Here is a 23,118-nt window from a genome sequence, read left to right on the forward strand (position 1 = left end):
ACCAAAAGGAACACTTACTTGATGGAAATCTGTTGTCTTTCATACTTCCTGATATGTTAGGCTCTCAATAATGTTGTCACATTAATTGATTTTGAGATTTTCAGCAATCCTAGGTGTGTGTGGTTTTTTTAAAAAAATCATTACCAATTTACTGTTTGGCTAGCAAATGTATTTGCTTTGGATTTCACTCTCATCATGTCTCACAATGAATGTGCTAGTGAATAGTTCTGATAATTTGTTTATACATTAGGAATATATATTTTTTTAATGCTGTGAAGATAGATCAAGGTGTTTTTTTTTTTTCAGATGTTTTCTTTTTTTTTGTTTGTTTTTTGGTTTTGTTTCTACCAGACCCAGACTGCTTTAAAATACTATTGTCAACTCATCTCTAATACAGAACTTTTTTTTTTAAAGGTACCACCGTAGCACTCATTATTCTTGCCTTGGGATTTGTGCTATCAGCCCAAGTTTCCCCACGCATCACTTTTAAGCCAATAGCTCCATCAGGTCAGAACGCCACTTGCACAACATACAGGTGAGATTTCATTATGTTCTTCTTCCTTTACATAATTCTGGTAACTTTTTTTGCTTGCTTTTGACTTTTTTAAAGTTGTAGACATGAGTAGGAGCTTGCTAGGCATCCAGGCTTATGTGGAAAGGGAAGAAAGTGGGAATGGTGGTAGGGAGGGGCCGTCAAGAAGAGGAACAGCTTGTGCAGATGTGTGAGTGTAAGGAATTAAGGAAAGAGTGAGTTGTTAGATACAATCTTGGGGATATTTCTCTGGAAATTAAAATTAGGGATTGATACTGAATCAAAGCAGGAATACAGAAAAGGTATTTTACAGCATATATGATTCAGTGACCTCTATGTTCCAAGCAAAATAAATAATTTTAGTCAGTAATTAAACTTTTATAAGATACACCTACCCTCTGAATATTCAGACAATTTTTAGTGATTTGCATGGGTATCCTCTTGTTCACTTAAACCTGAAGTTTTCCCTCAGTGCTGAGGCTCTTCTGGAGGATCAGGAAGTAAAAAGTGGTTGTGGAAAAGCAAAGTTCTAATGGCTAGCTGCAGGCCTAAGAGCTCATTAAGTCAAATGGTGTACACACTGTGTGATATAGAGAGAAAAAATAGATAAATGGATAGATGGACTGAGAACAAATAAATGAAAGTTTAAATGATTGGACACATCAATTAATATATTTGGCAGCAGAGTTCCAAAGTTTTAAACTTGATTTTAGCTATCATAAAGTCTAGCAACCCCTTTAAAACATATGAATAGAATAAGACCTAGCATTAGCAAAAATTTACATTCCTATAGCTTGAACTAGATGGACGCAAGTCTCAAATCAATGAGTAAATGATTTACTAACTCATACAATCCTATACGAAATTGAAACATGATACACTAAACTTCACTTGGTATTCACTTAGAGCATCCAATTGAGCATGAATTCATGGTGGCTGTTCATTAAAACAATGAGAAAGATATATTGGTCCCAAATTGTGATCTGTATACCTTTGGAAAATAGGCATCATAGCACATCTTTATTTTACTGATAAGTTTATTATTGGCTTACTGACTTTCATAGTCTTTTTACTGTTCTAGGAAAACTTAAGGGCGTCTTCATAGTACAAGTTAACCTTAGCATAGACTATTTATGGGTGTAGTGATCTTTATTTGGACATCCACCTCAATTGCTAGAAATGCACATTCTTTCTTGATGGATATTTTACTTACATGTTTTTAATGCAGTTACTTCTCAAAAAATTTTTAAAAATTACTGTCACTTGAGGAACATAGAATATTCTCCAGATCTAATGCCTGATTTAGATGTATTGTTCAGAATAAGACTGACATACTGTTGGGTCAACTAAAGTCAGAAAATCATCTAAATAATTATTACAAAAAGTTACCTGAACTTTTGATATAGGAAAGGAATGGCCATAAGTTTTTGATGATTTACATAATAAGATAGTTTTTCCGACATTGCCTTTAAGTGTAAATAAAAATCTTTATTGCCCACCTATATCTCACTGCACAGCAGTGTACGATCATCATCTGTTAATCCTTGTGATCTTTCTAAAGTATTATCATCTAACTAATATCTTAATATACAATTTTAATGAAGTAAGAAATTGAGAAAAGGGACTATGTCTGTAATTCATTATAATTTTTTTAATACTTCTCAATTAAGACCAGACACAGTGGCTCATGCATGTAATCCTAGCACTTTGGGAGTCCAAGACAGGAGGATCACCTGCAGTCAGGAGTTTGAGATCAACCTGGCCAACATGGTGAAACCCCATCTCTACTAAAAATATCAAAAAATTAACTGGGCGTGGTCACGGGCACCTGTAATCCCAGCTACTCGGGAGGCTGAGGCAGGAGAATTACTTGAACCCAGGAGGTGGAGGTTGTAATGAGCCGAGATCGCATCATTGCACTCCGGCATGGGCAACAAGAGTGAGATTCGTCTTAAAAAGAAAAAAAAAAAAGAAAGAAACTTCTTAATTAAGAGTCGTACCCAGGGTCATCTGCAGAGGTACTGAAAATCACCTGTTTTCCCTTCCCAGCGGTCGGCCTCACCAGGACAGTGGCATGTTGTTTTGAAACACTCCCCAGGTGATGCCAGTACATCTCCCATTAAGAACTACAGCCATAATACAACAAACAAACAAACAAAAAATACCTGCCAGCTTTCTTTCCTTTTTTCCTTTTGATTTTTGTTTTGTTTTGTGTTTTGTTTCTTGAACGTTGTTAAACCAAGCATACAAATATGGTTAATGTGGTTATTTTCCCATAGAGTGATATTTTCATGTTTTCCTATCACGTGATGTTCCCCAAAATCCAAACTGACAAATTGTAGCTTCATCTGTAGACCTCCCTATGGTGGTGACAGTAGTTTTGAGTCCCTTCAAAGTTCATTTCCAATAAAAAATTATTTTTAATTTTTTAATTAAACTGCCTTTTCTTCTCCTTTTGCCAGCCTGTGTTACTTAACAAACACATCATTAACATGAACACTGTAAGACTGTCAAATTCAATCATAGAACTCTTATGGAACCTTAGAAATGTGTAAAAATGCCGGGTGCGGTGGCTCATGCCTGTAATCCGGCACTTTGGGAGGCCGAGGTGGGCAGATCACCAGCCTGGCCAACATAGTGAAACCACGTCTCTGCTAAAAATACAAAAATTAGCCACCTGTAATCTCAGCTACTTGGGAGGCTGATGCAGGAGAGTCGCTTAAACCTGGGAGGTGGAGGTTGCAGTGAGCTGAGATTGCACGATTGCTCTCCAGCCTGGGTGACAGTGTGAGACTCTGTCTCAAAAAAAAAAAAAAAAAAAAAAAAAGAAATGTGCAAAAACTCTGTTAGCCTCGATTCCCCCCCCACCAAGTATTTGACATCCTGGTTATAATTGTGTTTATCATCAGTAATTCATAGCATCTAGACAGTGAATATAATATTATAGTGTGAATTGAAACAACATTCTGTTTTTGTTAAAAAAATATTTTTTGGCTTACTAATTTCCTTTAAATGAACCTGCTTCATATTTTTTTTTTTTGGCATGGTGTTGCAGGCTACTATACCTTGAGGTTACTGTTAATAACACTGCAGTAGGCTGGGCGTGGTGCTTTACACCTATAATCCCAGCATTTTGGGAGGCCGAGGTGGGCGGATCACGAGGTCAGGAGTTCAAGACCAGACTGGCCAACATGGCGAAACCCTAAAAAAATACCAAAATACAAAATACAAAAGTTAGCTGGTCATGGTGGCTCGTGCCTGTAATCCTAGCTACTTGGGAGGCTGAGGTAGGAGAATTGCTTGAACCGGGACCCAGGAGGCGGAGGTTGTAGTGAGCTGAGATGGCACCACTGCACTCTAGCCTGGGCTACAGAGGGATACTCCATCTCAAAAACAAAACAAAACAAAACAAAACAAACAAAAATGCTACAGTAGAAAGCAGTGTTGTATGTGTTGACTAATATCTACAGACCCATTTGAGATAAAGATAAATTTATCTAAGTCAATTAAAAAGGGAAATGAAAGTTGGAACAAAAAGTCCACAGTGACTTTATCTTCAAATAACTGCACATATCTTTTGCTAGCCCTTAAATACCCAGTGTGCTGAATGTGACACCTGGAGAGGATTCTAGCCACCTGTTCATGGAAGGATATAAGAGCTTCTTGGAGGAAGTTATGGGGGCGTATTCTCTGAGTTCCCCATAACTTTTTTATTTTGATGCCTGGGCTTTTAGCCATGGACTTACAAATCCTCCACATGGCCAGATTTGCTACCGAAACCTTGGTTTTTTGTTTTGTTTTGTTTTTCTATAGTCAAAAAGTGCTTTTTAGGAAGCCAGAAAGACACGGAGTATTCAAGATTAGGTGTGCAAAGATGAAAGAAAAGCATTTCAGAGAGAGGGAATATCATGGAATGTGTACAGGTCCTAAGCAATGGGTATGGCTTCTTCAAAGAATTGACCAACAAGATTGGGTCATAACAAGCAAGCGAGAGAATAGCACCAAAATAGACTGGACAGCATGCCAGTGACAGAACATGCCAGGACATTATACACCAGGAGAATTTTGTATGTCATAGGATGCTGAGAAGCCTTCAGATGCTATTAGGATGAGAATGACATGATCAGATTTGTGTTTTTAAAAGATCAGTCTAGCTGTAGAGTGGAAAATTGAGTAGAGAAAGACAAATGGTGATGAAGGGAGGAAGGTTGAAAGAACTTAGTAGCCTAGGCAAGAAATAACGCAACCTTGATGGTAGCAGTGGATATAGAGAAACAAGAGATATTTTGAATGACAAGGCTGGGTGATTAGATGGATGGCAGATGAAAACAAATGCTTTAGAAACAGGAACATACTTGGGGCAAGAAGAATATAGGATCCGAAATCTCACTGTAGTCTACTCAGACACAAGATTTTAGGCATATAAATCTGGACCACCTTTGCCTTGCTCTCAAGTTAAACACAACAGTCACATAATGAGAGCAGTACTTAATATTTTCTGTAATTTATACCCTTACTTGAAATGTAATTTGTATTCCTTCTTGAACTTAAAAGACTTCTGAGAAAGATGTTTCTGAAGTTATTCATCTAGGTCTGAAATAACAGAAAAAGATAAAGGGAGAAAAACATCTATCTCTGATAATCTATTGGACCTATATTCTCAGTCTAGAACTCTTCTCATTGCAGTGAACACATGAAACCAACTTGGCGTTTTATTCCTATTTCAAGTAAATCCACCTAAAATAGCATCTGCATAAACAAAAGAAATAAACTATCCAGGACTGTGACAGCAAGCAACTGGAAGCAGCCTCTGGTGTATTTTCTTATAATAAAGACCAAGGAAATGTTACAGAAAATATAAATATGAAACAAAGCCTCTAAAAAACTTAACTGCTCTTTAATTAAGTTTATATCAAATGAAACTAATTCAGATATTAACACTTAAAACATTCTGGTATGTTAAGTTGAAGTAGTTCCCATCTCATTGTAAAAGCACATTACATGACCTTGCTACGTGTTCCGTAGTAAGAAAACACCTATTGCTGTGGACCAAATGTGGTTTATTTAAAATCAAAGCATAGCCACCTGGTTAAAAGAACCTCTTCAGTGAAAGTAACTTTGAAAACTATTGTTTTGATTGGCTGGGTGTTTGGGTGGATGGATGGATGGATGGATGGATAGATGGATGAAGAGTTGCTTTTGGTAAGAGAAGGTAGATGGGCTGACTAAAGGAAGATTTTTGGGTGTAATTTTCATCCTGCAGCTTAGGTATGTGTTGGAAAATTTGGCAACACCTTGTTGCTATCAAAGAGTTGGGATTTAGGAAGCAGCCAAGCCTTCGTTTTTTTCTGAGTGTATTTCTAGTCATGGCTACAGAATGATTAGCAATACCTTCTATGGGCATAATAGTTGACCCAGCAATGTAAGCCTGCAGGTCTCTGGGCATACAACAGGTCACACAGTGTTTGGGCCATGCCTCAGTGACTCGCTTTGATTGTTGAATGGTGGTAACAAGATAGTGTTTTCCTAATATTAGTAAGTAAATAAATAGCAACAAAAAATATGTCTCATGTCTCTTCAACTGTAGCATCCAGGTTATACGTTGAATAAATTAGAAGACTGGAAAAATGAAATAATGTGTCCTGAAGAACCTGGTTTCTAAAGTGCTATATTCTTTGATTTGCTCAACTGTAGAGAACTTATATAATTGGTATTGTATAAGTTGAGCAAATCAAAGAATATAGCACTTTAGAAAAAAACATTTATGCACATTTGTAGTTGATTATTTTAATAAACATTTTTGAGATATGCAGTAAGCTGGGTTATTGAGATTAAAAAAAAAAGCCTTCCTCCTTATAGAGCTCACAGCTATGAGGGAGAAAAATTCAGATACATAATTGCAAAACAGTGTAATAAAGGCTAATAGATGTATCAGAGCATTACCTGGCATAATTCACTTCCCCAGGGCCATGACAGAAGGCTTCCTACATGAGGGTCCTTATGTAGTCTCATTATTTTGGATCCCTTTATAGTGTTTTTAACTGCATAAAATAAATTTTATAAAAGTACAAAGCAAATCAATCATATTGAAATACAGTTGCCAGAATACTTTTAAAAATAAACTTGTTATGTAGTAATGTATGTACTTCTTTATTAATGCATTAAGTAACAAATCTAGCTGCAAGTCTAATACCATAGTTTCAACACCACAGTGAATGTAAATGGTATTTGGAGATTTCTGCGACTACCTTAATGGGATATGAAAATTTGTGACTTATCTTGTTGCCAGTAGTTTACTGCCTACATTCCTAATTGAAGGAAATACTCAATTTCAGTAAAAGGTTAATGAAATACAGATGTAATTTTCTTTTCATCCAAGTTTACAGGCCCTATGTTAAGGACCCCTCACAGAGGAGGGAGATTGATCTACTTTTTAAATGGTGAGTCGGAGTTTCTCAGACCAATGAAAATGGAGAAGCTACCCAGGCATTGCAAAGGCAGAAAATAGATATGCCCTTCAAGAAAATTATAAACCTTGATACTGCTAGAGAAAGGGACACCAGACACAGCATGAGACAGAAGGAGAGGAAAGGCCTTGGATACTAGGTCAAGACTTGAGTGAGGAAGGTAAGCCAGTCAACAGCATCAGGCAGGGGCGTACCATGATCAAAGCTGAGCTTTACAAAGAGTTTTCTGTGTGAATTTTGGGATAGATTGGAGGGAGAAGAGTCTGGCAGCCCCAGAGAGAGATAATGAGAGTCTGAAGTTATCTCATGATGGTGAGCATGAAGACAAAGCTATTTTTTAAAATATTAGGAATAAATGTCAAAGGCAAAGTATGAGGGAAAAGGCGTTTGGGCAGGCAGTTTAATTTTATGAATACTCAGTGGCGATTATGTGGCCCCAGCCAATATACCTAGCAGGATGGATGGGGCATAATTCTAAGCAGGCTTTTTATTTTAAAATAATAATAGTTTCTGTTAACTAAGCCCTTACCATATACAGGTATCATTCGGTATTCTTTTTGAATATCACCTATTACCCTTAAACTTTCCTGAGGAAGATATTATTATCCAGTTTTCTGGATAAAAAAACTAAGGATCCGGGGATTATATCACTTGCCTAGAGTGATATAACTGGTATGTTGCAGAGCCATTTTGTTCTGTCCACCTCCCTCCCTTAGTCAAACTAATGGGCTTTTTTTGCGTATGTCAATACTATCCAAAGCCTGTGAGTGTTGTAAAGAGATGCTAAGTGTCAGTTATCCAAGAAGCAAAGAGCAGGGTTCTAAGCTCCTCATATTGAAGTGCTAGGTATTGAAACACTAGGACTTTATTTTAACAAAATATTGCCCTGAAAATCAAGTACCAAGTAATGAAAATCATTAAAACAAGAGTTTTTAATGAAATGAAAATTTCTAATGATTCTACCCCCACTACACATGCCATTTAATTGAACTAACATAAAACTCTTTCAGACATATTTAGTAGCCGAAGTTCCTTATGTAACGTAAATGAGATTCTGGGTTGATGCACAGATTCCTAAACAGAAACAGATTATGAAACTATTTACTTCTGATTACTTCACCTTCTCAGCAGCTCAGATACTGGCAAAGTGAGAGATACCTTGATCAAACAACATGCTGTAGCAGTCTGAATAAAGCTTTTACAGATTTCTAGGAATATTATTTACAAAAAAAAGAAAAAAGGAGAAAAATGCTGCCCAGCTTATAAGTGAAAGGACTAGGTTTCCAAAGCCCTGTTTTAAGACCTTGTCACAATTAGAGACAACTCCCTTTTTTCTCCCAGCCTTATTTTTGTTTTTTTTTTTACAGGAATGTTAGAATTTTAGGGACCCTCAGAAATCTGTCATAGTATATCATAACCACTGTTCTCTTTCCAAAGTAGCACCAAATAGCACTTAGATATCACGCACACTGGTTTAGCCTTTTGCTGGTAAGGTGAGATCCCTTTATTTTCCAAAAAGGATATCAAGACCCACCCAGGGAGTGAAAAAGACACAGAGAGAGTTGCCTGTAAGTCAACACTGTTCTTTATGAGCATAACTACGCAATCACGTTTTTACCAGTGGAGGGTCTTGACTATGAGTTATCCAGGTTCTTGGCATTTTGAACAAAGAATTGGACAAAACACACAAACAAAGCAATGAAGGAATGAAACAACGAAAGCACAGATTTATTGAGACAAAAGTAAACTCCACAGTATGAGAGCAGGCTTGAGCAAGCGACTCAAGAGCATTGGTTACAGAATTTTCTGGGGTTTAAATATTCTCTAGAGGTTTCCCATTGGCTACGTGGTTTGCACCCTATGTGAATGAAGGGGTGGACCAAAATCAGTCTAACTGGTCTCCGAAGGCTACCAATCAAAGGCTGAGTGAAGTTCCAAAGTTATACCCCTATGCAAATGAAGACTAGTTCACAACCAATCTGACTGGTTTCAGGAGGGGACCGATCAGAGGTACTTTCCATTCTTCATCTGCAATGCAGAAAGGGTGAAGGTTGCAAAGGGAGTAGCATCTGATCCTTTTGTTACTTGGGCGTGGAAAGTTGGAGATTTCCTTTTGATTTAGTTCTAGGAAGTCAGCATGAATCAACCTTAGGTTCCTGACCCTATTCTCCTTCACCTGTAAGTCGGCAAGATACTCTTTCCAAGAAAAAATGGTTGGTAGTAGCAATGGGCAGTCACAGGTCTGTTTTCTTCAGTGAGGCACATTCAATGGACAATTCCTCTTTATTCTTTAAAGCAATGCTAAACCACCAAGCAAGCTAGTAATTTCTTGACAGGTTTTTCACAGGAATTTTGTAAGCACTTTATGTTTGTTATTTGTTTCACTGTAGAAAGTACCTGTGGATTTTAGTCTGACTTACAACTGATTACAGTCATAATTTGTGTGGCAATATTTAGACAACTTTAGGTCCATAAAGGACAATCTGACCAGCGTTTCTCAGAACAATACCAGAGACTGGTCCTTTATTTCTCCCTTATAGATTTAGTTATTTCCTGTGAAAACATGAATTCATGTGACTGGATGTCTGATCAAGATGCTGTTATTTGCCAAGCTAGATATTTTATACAAACCTAATAACAAGTAGTATTAGATCATTAGAAATCACCCTATGCATCTTACCTTATCCAGCCTCACACACACTTGTGTTCTAGTCCTTTCTAAACCACAAATCCCCTGCAACTGAAAATGGATTCCATAACATTTTCTGACATTGCATTGTTCTGTGATGTTAGGGTATAAAAGACACCTAAAACATTGTTCCCATCCTGAGGGAAGTTTCAGTCTATAAAAGAGAAATACTTGTACACAATTGCCTATTATCTATATATTAACACAAGGGAAAATAATCTCATTTTAAAAAATTCTTGACACAGTGAAATAGATGATTCTATCATTTTTGGAAGATAAATTTTGAAAACTTATTTTTAAACCTTGTAGGAGTAGTTAATTTGCAGTGATCAATGACTCAAAGCTCAGCATGCCTTAAATATTCCACATAACTAAGTAGCTGATAATACAGATCAGTTCTTCATTCCTGTGCTTTTCTCTTGATGCATCTAGTGTAATTGGTGTTTTCCTGTATGTCCATCTGAATTGCATACTTCACGGTCATTGTAGAAACCTGTTACTCCTTGGCATTTAGCATAGATGATTATGTCGCTCCTGTCTTAATTTTAGCCTAATTGATTAATGAAATCACTAACCTTTACACTCAAAAAAATGTACACTGCTCATTTTAATAATTATCAACATCATAGAGTTATTGTCCGTTAAGAGTCAGAATGTATTTTTTAATTCTCATTTTTCCTTTTGACTTTTCTTTACCCTGATATGATTTTTGTGTCATAAATCCATTCTGATTAGTCTTCACAAACAAAAGTTGTTTCATAAGGAGAACTTAGTAGCATTTTCTAATTTGTCCATTTTGGAAACAAATAGAATATTTATTTTAATTGATTAGTGTTTGTATAAACATTTAACTTGGGCTAGGCTCAGTGGCTCATGCCTGTAATCCCAGCTCTTTGGGAGGCCAAGGCGGGTGGATCACCTGAGATTGGGAGTTCAAGACCAGCCTGGCCAACATAGTGAAACCCTGTCTCTGATAAAAATACAAAAGTAAGTTGGGCGTGCTTGTGCATGCCTGTAATCCCAGCTACTCTGAAGGTAGAGGCAAGAGAATTGCTTGAACTCAGGAGGTGGAGGTTGCAGTGAGCCGAAATCACACCACCACGCACCAGCCTGGGCAACAGAGTGAGACTCCGTCTCAAAACAAAACAAAACAAAATATAACTTTGTGGGGCCTAAATATTCAGCTCTTCCTGATATTTCATTTTTATCATTGTATGGATACATTATTATGGCGATAGATATCTTCACAACAATTCAGTATGATATAATAAACATTTGAAATTGAATGTAGTTATTCACTTTCTAAAACAACAAATCTTGTCCTGTGTAATCAAATTTGGCAAGAATATATTATCATCCTTATTCATATGTTTTACAATTATGCGTTGCGTTATAGCCAAACACATAAGTAAATATCAATAAATGAATGTGTAAATTCTTGGCAATTACCATATACTAATGTTGGCACAGATATAATTATTGTTAACGTTATTTTCATGTTCATATTACTTATGTAAGTAATATGTTTTGGCTTGCTACATATGCCTAGAATAAAATTCAGAAATCTAAACATCCTAAGTTAGTGTTATTGTTGTTATAGTTGGAATTTCAATGTATACTAAAGTGACTTTCTATTCTCATGCAAACTAACAGTGAGTGCCATGGCTCAGTCCAATTGCAGAACAATTACAAGAGGGGTTAATGCTATACTTTCTTTACATTTATCTTTTTAATATCCATAGGCTGCCTTATCTTAATGCATAGATGGTTGAAAAATTCATCAGTGCAATATAAAAACCCATAATTTTTAAAAGCCGCTCATCTAATTATGTATTAAAGTATTAACAGTCCTTTTTGGTTCCAGTAGCTACTTATGGACAAATCCAGTGACTCCTATATTATTATGGAAGGCTTCCCAAGGCTGAGCAGAAAGGAGATGGTTGGAGTCAACCAGGCCAGAGCAGGGAATATGACATTGCAGAAAGAGAGATAGCAGGTGTACGGAAGCAAGAGAGCGCTTAACTACAATTTAAGTTGCCTTTTCAAGAAAAATGAGGAAAGACACAAGAATCTAAAGGTTTTAAACTATAGGATTAAAGAAAAATTATACACACTAATAAGAAAAACAGAAGAAGAAACAATACTACTCTGAAAGAATATTTAAAAAAACAATACCACCTAAAGAAGGAAAGAAAATTTTGATTGGAAGAATCAAGTTTCTGGGGAGACATGAAATAATGCTGTGAAAGCACCGTCCCAGATTCTCCAGATCTCTTTACCAGATGCAAAAGCTGTGTAAAACTACAGAAATAAAGATGTATTTGCAGTGAAAAAAAAACAAAACACAGCTTTGAAATCTCACAGGACAAAAAAAAAAAGCGGGAGTAGCCATGTAATGCAAAAAGTAAGGTAGGATTTTTATGGCCTTGAAGATTAAAGCATTAAAAGACAAAAACAACAAATTGAACAAATACTAGAAAAGGTTGAGAAATCTACACACAAATGAAACTCAAATAAACATGAATCTATGAGACTCCAAGAGAGACAGGCTTGGTAATTATCCTGTCAGAGAGAAATTGGAGCAACAGAAATTGTAGCACTAAAAAAAGAAGCTTAACTGCTCAGTTACCCTATAAGGAAGAGTCACAAAGGAATAATTTACCACTTCAGTCAGAGAAGCATTGAGTTAAGATAGAAGCAGTCATAAGCACCTCAAAAAACAGACTCACAAAGCAAAATAACCTTGACAAGCTAGAATAGTCATCATCCTTGACATGCTGAACTTGTATCTCACAAATAAGAGGCAGGGTTCAGCCATCCTTGAGTGGGTGAGGCATTAACTCTGAGACTTTTAGGTCACCTTTCATGCTGTCCAAGTAACTTGGAGGAACCAATGTGCTTGCTAGATGCTGCATTCACCAATGGACATTAAGTCACCGGGAGAATCAACTAATTTGTAATAATAGGTATACAGATACTATTAGGGACTCTTTCCCACTTGTTTTTCTTTTATCTTTTTGAATTTTTTTTCAACTTTCATTTCAGGTTTGGTGGTACATGTGAAGGTTTGTTACATAGATAAACATGTCACAGGGGTTTGTTGTGATGATGTTAATACATCATCCAGGTATTAAGCCCAGTACCCAATAGTTAGTTATCTTTTTTGTTCTTCTCTCTCCTCCCATGCTCCCTCCTCAAGTAGACCCCAGTGTCTGTTGTTTCCTTCTTTGTGTACATAAGTTCTTATCATTTAGCTCCCACTAATGAGAACATGTGGTATTTGGTTTTCTGTTCCTGTGCTAGTTTGCTAAGGATGATAGCCTCTGCTCCTGAAAGACGTGATCTTGTTCTTTTTTATGACTGGATAATATTCCATGGTGTATATGTATCACATTTTCTTTATCCAGTCTTTCACTGATGGGCATTTATGTTGTGTCCATGCCTTTGTTACGTTGAACAGTGCTACAATGAACATCCCATGCGTGTGTCTTTATGGTAGAATGCTTTACATTCCTCTGCATACACACCCAGCCAATTGCTGGGTCAGATGGTAGTTCTGCTTTTAGCTCTTTAAGGAATTGCCATACTGCTTTCCACAGTGGGTGAACAAGTTTACACTCCCACCAACAGCGTATTAGCATTCTCTTTTCCCCACAACCTCACCAGCATCTGTTATTTTTTGACTGTGTGATAGCCATTCTGACTGGTGTGAGATGGTTTCTCATTGTGGTTTTTATTTGCATTTTTCCAATGATCAGGGGTATTGAACTTTTTTTCATGTGCTCCTTGGCCGTATGTGTGTCATCTTTTGAGAGGTGTCCGTTCCTGTCCTTTGTCCACTTTTTAATGGGGTTGTTTTTCTCTTGTAAATTTATTTAAGTGTCTTGTAGATGCTGGATATTAGACCTCTGTCAGATTCATGCTTTGTAAATGTTTTTCCACACTCTGTAGGTTGTTGGTTTACTCTGTTGATAGTTTCTGTTGCTGTGCAGACGCTTTTAAGTTTAATTAGATCCCACCTGTCAATGTTCGTTTTGTTGTGATTGGTTTTGGTATCATTTTCATGAAATCTTTGCCTGTTCCTAGGTCCAGGATGGCACTGCTCAGGTTGTCTTCCAGGGTTTTTTTAATAGTTTTGACCTTCCCACTTTTCATTCTTTCATTTGGCACACATTACTGAATGCTGACCATGCACCAGGTACTGCGTTTGTGCCAGCTGTTAAGGAAACAAAGCATGAGGTATCAGAAGTAGGAAATATCTTAGGCGTTTATTTACATTTTGAACCCATACACAAGTATATATTTAGAGAGATGTTGAGACTTGGGTAGACTTGCTTTTTCCAAGTATATTCAAAAATAAGCAAAAGTATTTTTTAAGCATTTGAAAAAATACTTGTACTGCTTGGAATCATGTTAGGCTGTATGTAACAGAAGAACCCAAAATAACAGTGGCTTAAGCATGGAAAAGTCTTTCTGTCTCTCTCTCTGTCATGTGAAAGAATTCAAGGGTAGGCAGTTGGAGACCAGTGTGCTGCATCTGGTGTCATCAGGGATCCAGGCTCCTGTCCTTTTGCTGTACCCATGCAAGTGTCTTTCATAAGTTCAGCACATGGTCCAGGGTGGCTGCAGGAGTTCCACAGCATAGCATTCCTGTGAAACAAGCCAGAAGAAAATGCAGAAAGAGCTGCTCTTCCCAGCTGCATTAGCTCCCTTTGAAGTCTTCCTGAAATCCCAGGCAGTACTTCTCACTGGACAGAATTAATCCCTTGGCCATATCTAGTTGTAATGGGAACTAGGAAATGCGTTATTTTGTCCAGCACTTGGAGGAGGAGGGTAGAACTGCAGTATGCTCAGTTAGGAATCAGGAAGGAAAGGATGAATATAGGGATAGGTCACTAGCAGTCTTTGCCTCAACAGTACAGATAGGGAATATGTTAATTTTATGAGACATTTATGAGTTCTCCTTTACAGCAGGAAGTACAAAGCAATGAACCAAATAGAGCTTCACCTCCTTTCATGGTTTAGTTCTCTCTATGCTCGTTAGAAGTCTAAAGTCAACTTTGCAGGTGACAAGAAGTGTGGTTGTGTTAAATATTTAACTCTAGCTTTGCAAGGTGAAAGGAATCATTCGTGTCTCTTTCATTTGTCCTGTTTCCTTGGCCTTGGAAACCTGTGAAACAGCTGCCTTTTGTTGTGTTTGTTCAAAATGAGTGATCTCAACAAATGAGTGATTTCCTTATCCATTCAAAAAGAGTGATCACAGCACCTGCCATTAATTATATTCTTACCATTGTGTGGATCACTTTACTAAGAGCTTTACATGGATTCTCTTTTATCCTTCAGAAAGACTGAGATAGATGCTATTATTTTCCCCGTTTTACCAGTGACACCGAGGCTTAAAGAAGTTAAGTGAGGCCGGGCATTGTAGCTCACTCCTGTAATCCCAGCACTTTAGGAGGCCGAGGCTAGTGGATCCCTTGAGCCTGGGAGTTCAAGAACAGCCTGGGCAATGTGGCAAAATATCATCTCTACAAAAAAACACAGAAATTATCCAGGCATGTTGGCACATGCCTGTAGACCCAGCTACTCAGGAGGCTGAGGCAGGAGGAGCCCTTGAGCCTAGAAGGCAGAGGTTGCAGTGACCCGAGATTGCACCACTGCATCCCAGCCTGGGTGACAGAGTGAGACCCTGTCTAAAAATAAAAATAAAGACCCTGTCTAAAGAATTTTAGAAGATGGTTTAGCAGACAATAGAACCATGCTTTAACTGAGAAAGATCTTTCTCTAAAATTCAGTGCTTAACCACTGCCCTCTTCATTCTGAAATTTACCAATTAAAGCGTGATGCTCCTGTTGTCCAAGGGAGGGCATCATGCACCCTATGTGAGTGGATATTAATTCCTTGTGGTCAAAGTTGATGTACTTTAAAGTATTCACAATAAACCATAAATGATAACAATGGTCTTATCTATATGGTTTTGAATACAAGCATAGTTGAATATGCTAAGTTGAATTGTTGATTTCGTTTTGTTTTGTTTGTTTGGGGTAATTGTTTTTAAGGTCTCTGTTACACAGGTAGGTGAACATGAGAAAAGTCATTTAAGACAAGAAGCAAATACAGATGAGCACTTACAAAGTAATACCCTTCAGGCAAATTGGAGTATATCTGTACAATCATATGAGAAAATGAAGACAATTTTGAAAGCTGTTCTCTTCTAAGTCTCCTCCTCTAGGTAGGGAGATGAATTTTCCATGTGATTCTGAATCACCGTGTGCTGACATGAGTATTTTGACCCACCCCAACGCCACTTCCCTAATTCCTGTTGGTTACATTCACCATGAATGAGTTTAATTTCATGAAATTCTGTCAGTGTGGTAGGGTCTAGTTGTGAGAGCAAATGATTACACAGAGTTGCTGGCATCAGAGGACATGATGCTATCCAGGGGGCTGACTTCAAGCTGTCTCATTCCATCTCCGTCACACAATGCACCTCCCACTCAAATGTCATTCAGGGCTCCAGGGCTGTTTGTTTCTTTCACCCTTCGAGAAAAACTCACTTTGTCCTCCATATTCACACAAATATTTTTTAAAAACTCAGAAAACCTTCTAACCAACTAACTATGCAAGAACTGAGAAGCAAAGCAGTATGAAGTCAAAATGTATTTGTTCCTTTGATTACGTTGTCTCTGTTTGGAGCTCTTATAATATGATAAGCCTAATGCCGAGTGTTACAGTGTTTGACAAAAAATGTAAAACAGACTTGGTTACCAAGGTTCTTTCTTGGTGCATAGGAAGATACTTGGGTAGCAGTTACAGAATCATCAATTACTAAAGCAAACTAGCACAAATGGGTCTCAAAAACAGAGGCAATTTTAAGAAGTATGTGCTCAGATGGAGAAAAAAATACAGAGTGCTCACTTTAAAACAATGTATTTTATACCAATATAAGGAAAATACATTAAAGGCAACGTGACTGCCTATTACAAAGAATGCAGATATTAGATACTCAATTTTCAAGTTGTGATACTCCAAACAGTAAAGAGTAATTAGTTTTGGATAAAAGTTGATTCTCATTTCTAAATTTATAATCTAGAAATTGTTTTTAACTATGTGTCAGGTGTGTCACTTTAATTTTTCTCTTTGATTTCAAAAGCCATGAATTTCCATTAGTACATATTAAAAACCACATAGTCTCTTAAATTCAATTGATCAAAATATGAGTATTTCTAAAGCATATTCTGTTGGATACAGAATCCCCATAATATTTCATGCAAAAATTAACTACTTAAAAAACTAAGTAAATTTGTTTTCTCTATGTATTTCTTTATCTTTATTTTAATTTGTCAAATGAGGGAATAATATAATTTCCAAAATCCATGAAAGGCTCAGACCGAGAATTGAGTAGAGACCTTACTTACCTCTTTCAGTCCACCTGAAGTAGCATTGAAAGCTCAGTGTATGACTCTGGATCCAGTTGTGTTTAAATGTGTTCAATCTTCATGGATACTAAATACAAAACACTTTAGTCACAGATATCTCACTTTCTTGATGAATTATTTATATTTTATGTGTTGAAAAGATGAATGCTTTATTTTCTGAAAAGAACACTGAGTTCCTTTTGAACTTTTATATTCAAATTCTGAAAAGTTTATACTAAAAATTAGAAAATAATTATGGTTATGGCTTCTAGGTATGGAAGGATATTTATGAGCCTCTCATTACAAGAATTTTCCCATTGCATTTAAAAATAGTACAATTCTAATCAAAGAATATGTATGTGACTCCATAGCTGTTACTGTGATCCTGAACTGTGAAGTTAAATGGCTCTCTATCTACCCTATGCCTTGAAATATTTAGAAGTTCTCAATAAGTAGAAAAGCTAGTGTTAGGAGTACTACATAGAAATTAGCATGTCTTATCAGGTACAACATGACTAGTTAACTACATTTAGAGGAGGCATGTGTGTTACACAGCTCTTTAGGGACCCATCAATGTTTATACAGATATAATCACAAAGAAAGAAAGTAAAGCCTATATCGAAGAGTTTTCAGATAGTAATGATGAGCCCCAAACAAAACTGTGTTCTTAAACCTTATTTTTATTTATTCTTTTGGGTAAAGCTCTGTGACCTACATGTAGAGTTTGTCACCAATATAATGATCAGTTCGTAATGCTTTGGGGAGAAAAAAAGCATACTGATGACTTAAAACATGTGCCAGTAATCATATAGTATAGCTCAGAGCCAGGATGATATAGAAATAAGTTGAGCTGGTGTGGCAGCCAGGATAGGATAGGCATTACCAATATAAAAACAACAACAAAATCTCTGTGGTTTAAAGCAACAAACGGCTCTGCTTTTATCTCAGGTACCCAAACTAATAGAGTCTCTACCATTCTAGGATGCTGCCTCTCACTTCAAGGCTTCAAGATTCACAACAGAGGTGAAGCTTAGAGCTGGAGAGTTGAGCACTAGCAATAAATGCTTTGGCCTACAACTATTATTTCATACTCTCATTGTATGGCCACAACTAGTCACTTGGCTACCTCTAACTTCATATAAGGAAGCGTACTGTAATTCTCTATCTACCTTTAAGTGGACAAGTAGATATTGGCAAGCATTATTTATATCTTCCACAGTTTATTTGCTGTTTTATTTGGGGCCAAGATTCCCTATTATTTTTTCTGCAAAAGGCCATATAAAATTTTCATTCCACTGGCTGGATCACTGTTGTAAATATTAATGACAGATAGGCTTATCTTAGAAAACATCTTCTCCCTTGGTGATGTGCGTTAAAAATGATAAAGTTCTTCAGTTAACAATTTCTATCACTGATTTGGAAAACTTCACTCCTTCTGTACCAATACCATTGATTGATGATCAAGTACCAAGTGCATGAATGTGTCTGTCAGTTTTTCAGAAAGTTAATATAAATATAGAGTTATTGTATGACCCAGCAATTCCACCCTTAGGCATATACCCAAGAGAATTGAAAGCACATAACTACACAAAATCTTGTACACAAACGTTCATAGCAACATTTGTTATAAGACAGTCAGAAAAAGTAGAAAGAACCCAAAGACCCCATCATCTGGCAAACAGATACACAAAGTGTGATATATCCTACAGTGGAATATTATATAACAGCAAAAAGGAATGAAATACTGACAAATGCTACAATATGGCTGAATCTGGAAAACGTGCTGGGTGAAAGAAGCCAGAAACAACAGAGCACATTGTATAATTACATTGATATACAACGTCCAGAATAGCAAATCCATAGACACAAAAAGTAGATTCGTGGTTGCCGAGGGGTGATGAAAAGTGGGAATTGGGAAGTAAAGGATTTAGTTTTGAGTGATGAAAATGTTCTGGAATTGGATAGCGGTGATACTTGTAGAACGCAGAATATGTTAAAATTTACTAAACTGCAAGCTTTAAAATGGTTAAAATGGTAAATTTTATATGAATTTCATCTCAGGAAAAAGTTTTTTTAAGTATGTGCTATAGTGCGTGGTCGCTGCTTTGCCACGTGGTACTTTCTGCCTCCATTTTACTGGGAAGCGGAACCAGTGCCTCCTACTGTATTCTCACAAGACAATGCAAGTTTCCAAATCTATCAGAGTGTCACAGGTCAGTCATTATGCTGATCAGTTTTCTAAATGACATAACTTTACATTTCAACAAACTAAAGGCTAAGTAGAATAAATATCTGATTTGAAGTCAGAGAACCTTTACTAGAGACATGAGCAAGTCTCTTAACTTTCCAAGCCTTATTTTCTTCATCTGTGAAACAGGAATGGCCCTACATGCTTCACTAGGATACTGGAAAAGACCAGATGATACTATATATATATTTATATATATTAAAGTATTTTCTGTATTTCTAATCTTGTCTTCTAATTTTAGGTTTAGCTTATTTCTTTAAATTGTTCAGCCTGCTTTTCTTTAAATAAACTTCTTATAAAAATATGAACATTGGAAGTCAACATCCTTAGGTTGGAATCCCAGCTCTTCCACATTTCTGTTACGTGACCTTGTTTAGTTTAACCTCTCTGAATCTGAGGTTTTTCCATAAAAAGGGGAATATAAAGTCTCCCTCATGATACCAATGTAAGAATTAAACGAGAACATGTAATTATTTGGTGTAGCCTCTTTGCATGGTAAACTGTCTGTGATATACTACAATAAGGCTCATGATAAAACTCACCCTCCAAAATCTTCATAGCTACAAATACTAGTCTACTTACTTGGTCTGTTTGCAAACCTAAAAATTTCAGTTTCTTAAGTGTTCCTTCTAATACATCTTTTCTGTCTGTTCAATAATGAATAATGTATACTGTCACCAGAGAAGATTACTGTTTTTTTCTCTGAAAAAATCATGCTGCACACTAATTAGATTATATTTGTATGTGCCTATTACATATAAGTTGTATGCAAATCTGATTTTACTCTGAAATGTATCAAGACTGAAAAAGTTATATATATGTATATATATTCACACATTTATTTACCTATATACACATATGCATATGTGTATATATAAACATACATTTATATACATGCCATCTTACACATGCAAAATTAGAATCGAGGTTTTTAACTATGTTGATCAAACATTCATTTAGTATAAGAGGAAAACAACCCCACTGGAGTGGGCAGACGTGGCAGATAGAGCTCTCTTCTTCTTCCTTCCCCATTAGAGAAGTTCTTTGGTGCACTTTGTTCAGTTGAAATGGAATAACCAACCCAAGAATTCATTAAAAGGATTAGACAGTCAGTTACTAGAAATTAGGGCCTAAGATACCAATATATGTTAAATCGCCAAAGCAACCATTCTGACCACTAGGCTAAATTTTCTGTCTTTAACAGTGCCAGAGCCAAACGCTCAATATGAGCAGGAGCCTGTTTTCTTTTAAACAGTAGACTTCACTACTATAAAATTTTTTGCATCTAACTCAGGAGTCAGTTGAATCTTAGCCTCAATGTGTAAGGAGAAGAGGTGAGAAATATGACTGTGTTTCACAGAGTTCCAGATGGTCGTGTATGGATTTCGTCTGAGAGCTGTGAATTGTAAGGAACAATTCATGGTGGGATTCAAGCTTCAAGCTTGTTATCTTCATGGACTGAAATGGAGAACGAGGTGTCTAATGGAACTACAGAGAGAGGGAACTACCAAATCTTCTATCAACATAAGTGACATTCATTCATTCATCTCTTTATTTACTCAAGAGGTATTTATTGAGCATTTAGGTATCAGGCAACAGGGAAATCCCTAGGAATAAAAGGTGTCCAGGGTCCTGAGAAGGTCACAGCACAGTAAGGGAAAGCAAACACAGCATGAACCTGTCGTGAAATCACGGGATGCATGATAATAATACTAGTGTTTCGTGATACTCTGACAGGTTAGTGATGCCTCTGATTTTGCTGGGGTCAGGAAGTTTCATAGAGGAGTATGAGTCTTGAAGCAAAGGAAATATAAGAAAGTTGAGGTAGAAAGTAATAGAGAAAACAATATGAGGAAGAACATGACAGCATGTCACATTCTAAATCTTGCAGTTTCCTTGGACTGGCTGGAGCCCACGGCACCTATGGAGATATGGCAGGATAGGTGGGGCTAAATGATGCCGTAGTAAGGAGTGTGGTTTCCATCCTGTAGGCAATGGGAAGCACTTTAGGATTGAAAAAGCAGAGAAGTCTGATCAGGTTAGATTTGAGGCAGTGTAGAGAGGAGAGTGGACGGAGTCTAGAAGCAGGCTCCTTTTGAAGACTATTGGAAGAGCCCGGATGGGAGGTGGCTAGGATAAGAATGGAAAGGACAAGGCCAGGTGCAGTGGTTCACATCTTTAATCCCAGCAGTTTGGGAGGCCGAGGCAGGCAGATCATTTGCAGTCGGGAGTTCAAGATCAGCCTGGCCAACATGGTGAAACCCCAACTCTACTAATAATACAAAAATTAGCTAGGCGTGGTGGTGTGCCCCTGTATTCCCAGCTACTCAGGAAGCTGAGGCAGGAGAATCTCTTGAAACCAGCAGACAGAGGTTGCAGTGAGCCAAGATCGTGCACTGCACTCCAGCCTGGGTGACAGAGTGAGACTCTGTCTCAAAAATAAATAAATAAATAAATAAATAAATAAATAAATAAATAAATAATGGAGAATACGGGAACTGTATATGTCTGAGACATAGAATTGATAGAGCTGGTAGCTATTTAAATATGAATGTTCTGGAATCACGCTCAGGTTTTTAGATTGGGAGACACAAAAGGAACAATATGTTGGTTATAGCAATGGTCATGTAAAGTTAATATCTGCCAGCAAAGTAATGAAGGTAGATGGCCCAGAACAGAAGCAAAGGAGAAAGAAATGATGAAGATGCAGCCATCTGAGAGGTGGAGGAACATAAAGGGAATAGTGTCAAGCAACACGGGGATGAGAACATTCTAGGAAAGAGGGAAATCGTTTAGAAAATCTTATCACAAAATGATAATGGTCTGTCGGAAAAGTGCTCCAAGTTACTTGTGAGAAGACCACCAGCAATCTCTGGGAGAGCAGCTGTAATGGGTGGAGAGGATGATTTGCTTCATGAAATTAGTACCCAGTAGGCCCCTACCTTTGAAACTCATTTCCAACCATTGACTCAAGTAACTAGGAATTTTTTTTATTCTCATGAGTTTCCTGCTTACAGAGTTAAACAGATAGAGGGAATCAACCTACATCTGTGCTCTGGCAGGGAAAAAAGGCAGGTGTTCCAGAGTTGTTTTCAGTGCTGATATAGGAATCTGTCCTTCACAAGGTTCCAAGGAAGGCTTGGCGTCCTTGTCCTCACTAATAATGGCAGTGTTCTCTGGTAAACCAGATTCCAGGTCACCTCCTAAAGCTGATGAGAGCAGCGAGGAAGGGGACAGTGGAATATGGAAGTTTTGGAATAGCTGTTAGGAGAAAGACAGTGACATGGCACAAAATACGGTGTTAATTCATGCATAAAGAAGGAGTGAGTGAACACAGTTATCTGCAGAGAATGAAATTGGACCTGTGGCCATGGATCATTCCTACACCTGCATTCCACCACCATTGATTTTCTGAAATTTAGGGCATTCTGGAGACAGGCATTTTAAGATCAAACACTGTTCTTAATGCTCCATCTCATTGAGTTTAAGGAGACATACTTAAAAACAAATAGACCGTTTTCCAGGGGGCTGAGTTCACACCCAGCTTCACAGAGTAGAAACTAAAAATGTTCTAAATTAACTCAAATCAATTTTTAAAAGATTTTCTGAGCAGAGAACACATTTGGCTAAGACCTTGGGTGCCACATGAAACATATAAACGATTGATTGAATGAAAATAGGCCATCCTTTCTCTTCCTTAGACACTAAGCAGCCTTTTGTCCCGCTTTTTTTACTTTAATTGGAAGCATTTTTAGGTTTTAGAG

General features: G+C 37.2%; 1 protein-coding gene across 1 annotated transcript in view; it reads left to right on the plus strand.

Annotated features, from left to right (window-relative positions):
• Window positions 1-23,118, plus strand: part of SLC2A13 (solute carrier family 2 member 13) — a 361,442-nt gene that overhangs the window by 245,832 nt on the left and 92,492 nt on the right. Inside the window, exon 6 of the mRNA XM_021673777.2 lies at window positions 415-535. Coding sequence (XP_021529452.2) covers window positions 415-535 — 121 coding nt within the window. The remainder of the gene's footprint in view (window positions 1-414; window positions 536-23,118) is intronic.

This window comes from Aotus nancymaae, unplaced genomic scaffold (assembly GCF_030222135.1).
Source record: "Aotus nancymaae isolate 86718 unplaced genomic scaffold, 86718_ANA_hifiasm-v0.15.2.pri h1tg000092l, whole genome shotgun sequence".
NCBI classification, from domain to species: Eukaryota; Metazoa; Chordata; class Mammalia; order Primates; family Aotidae; genus Aotus; species Aotus nancymaae.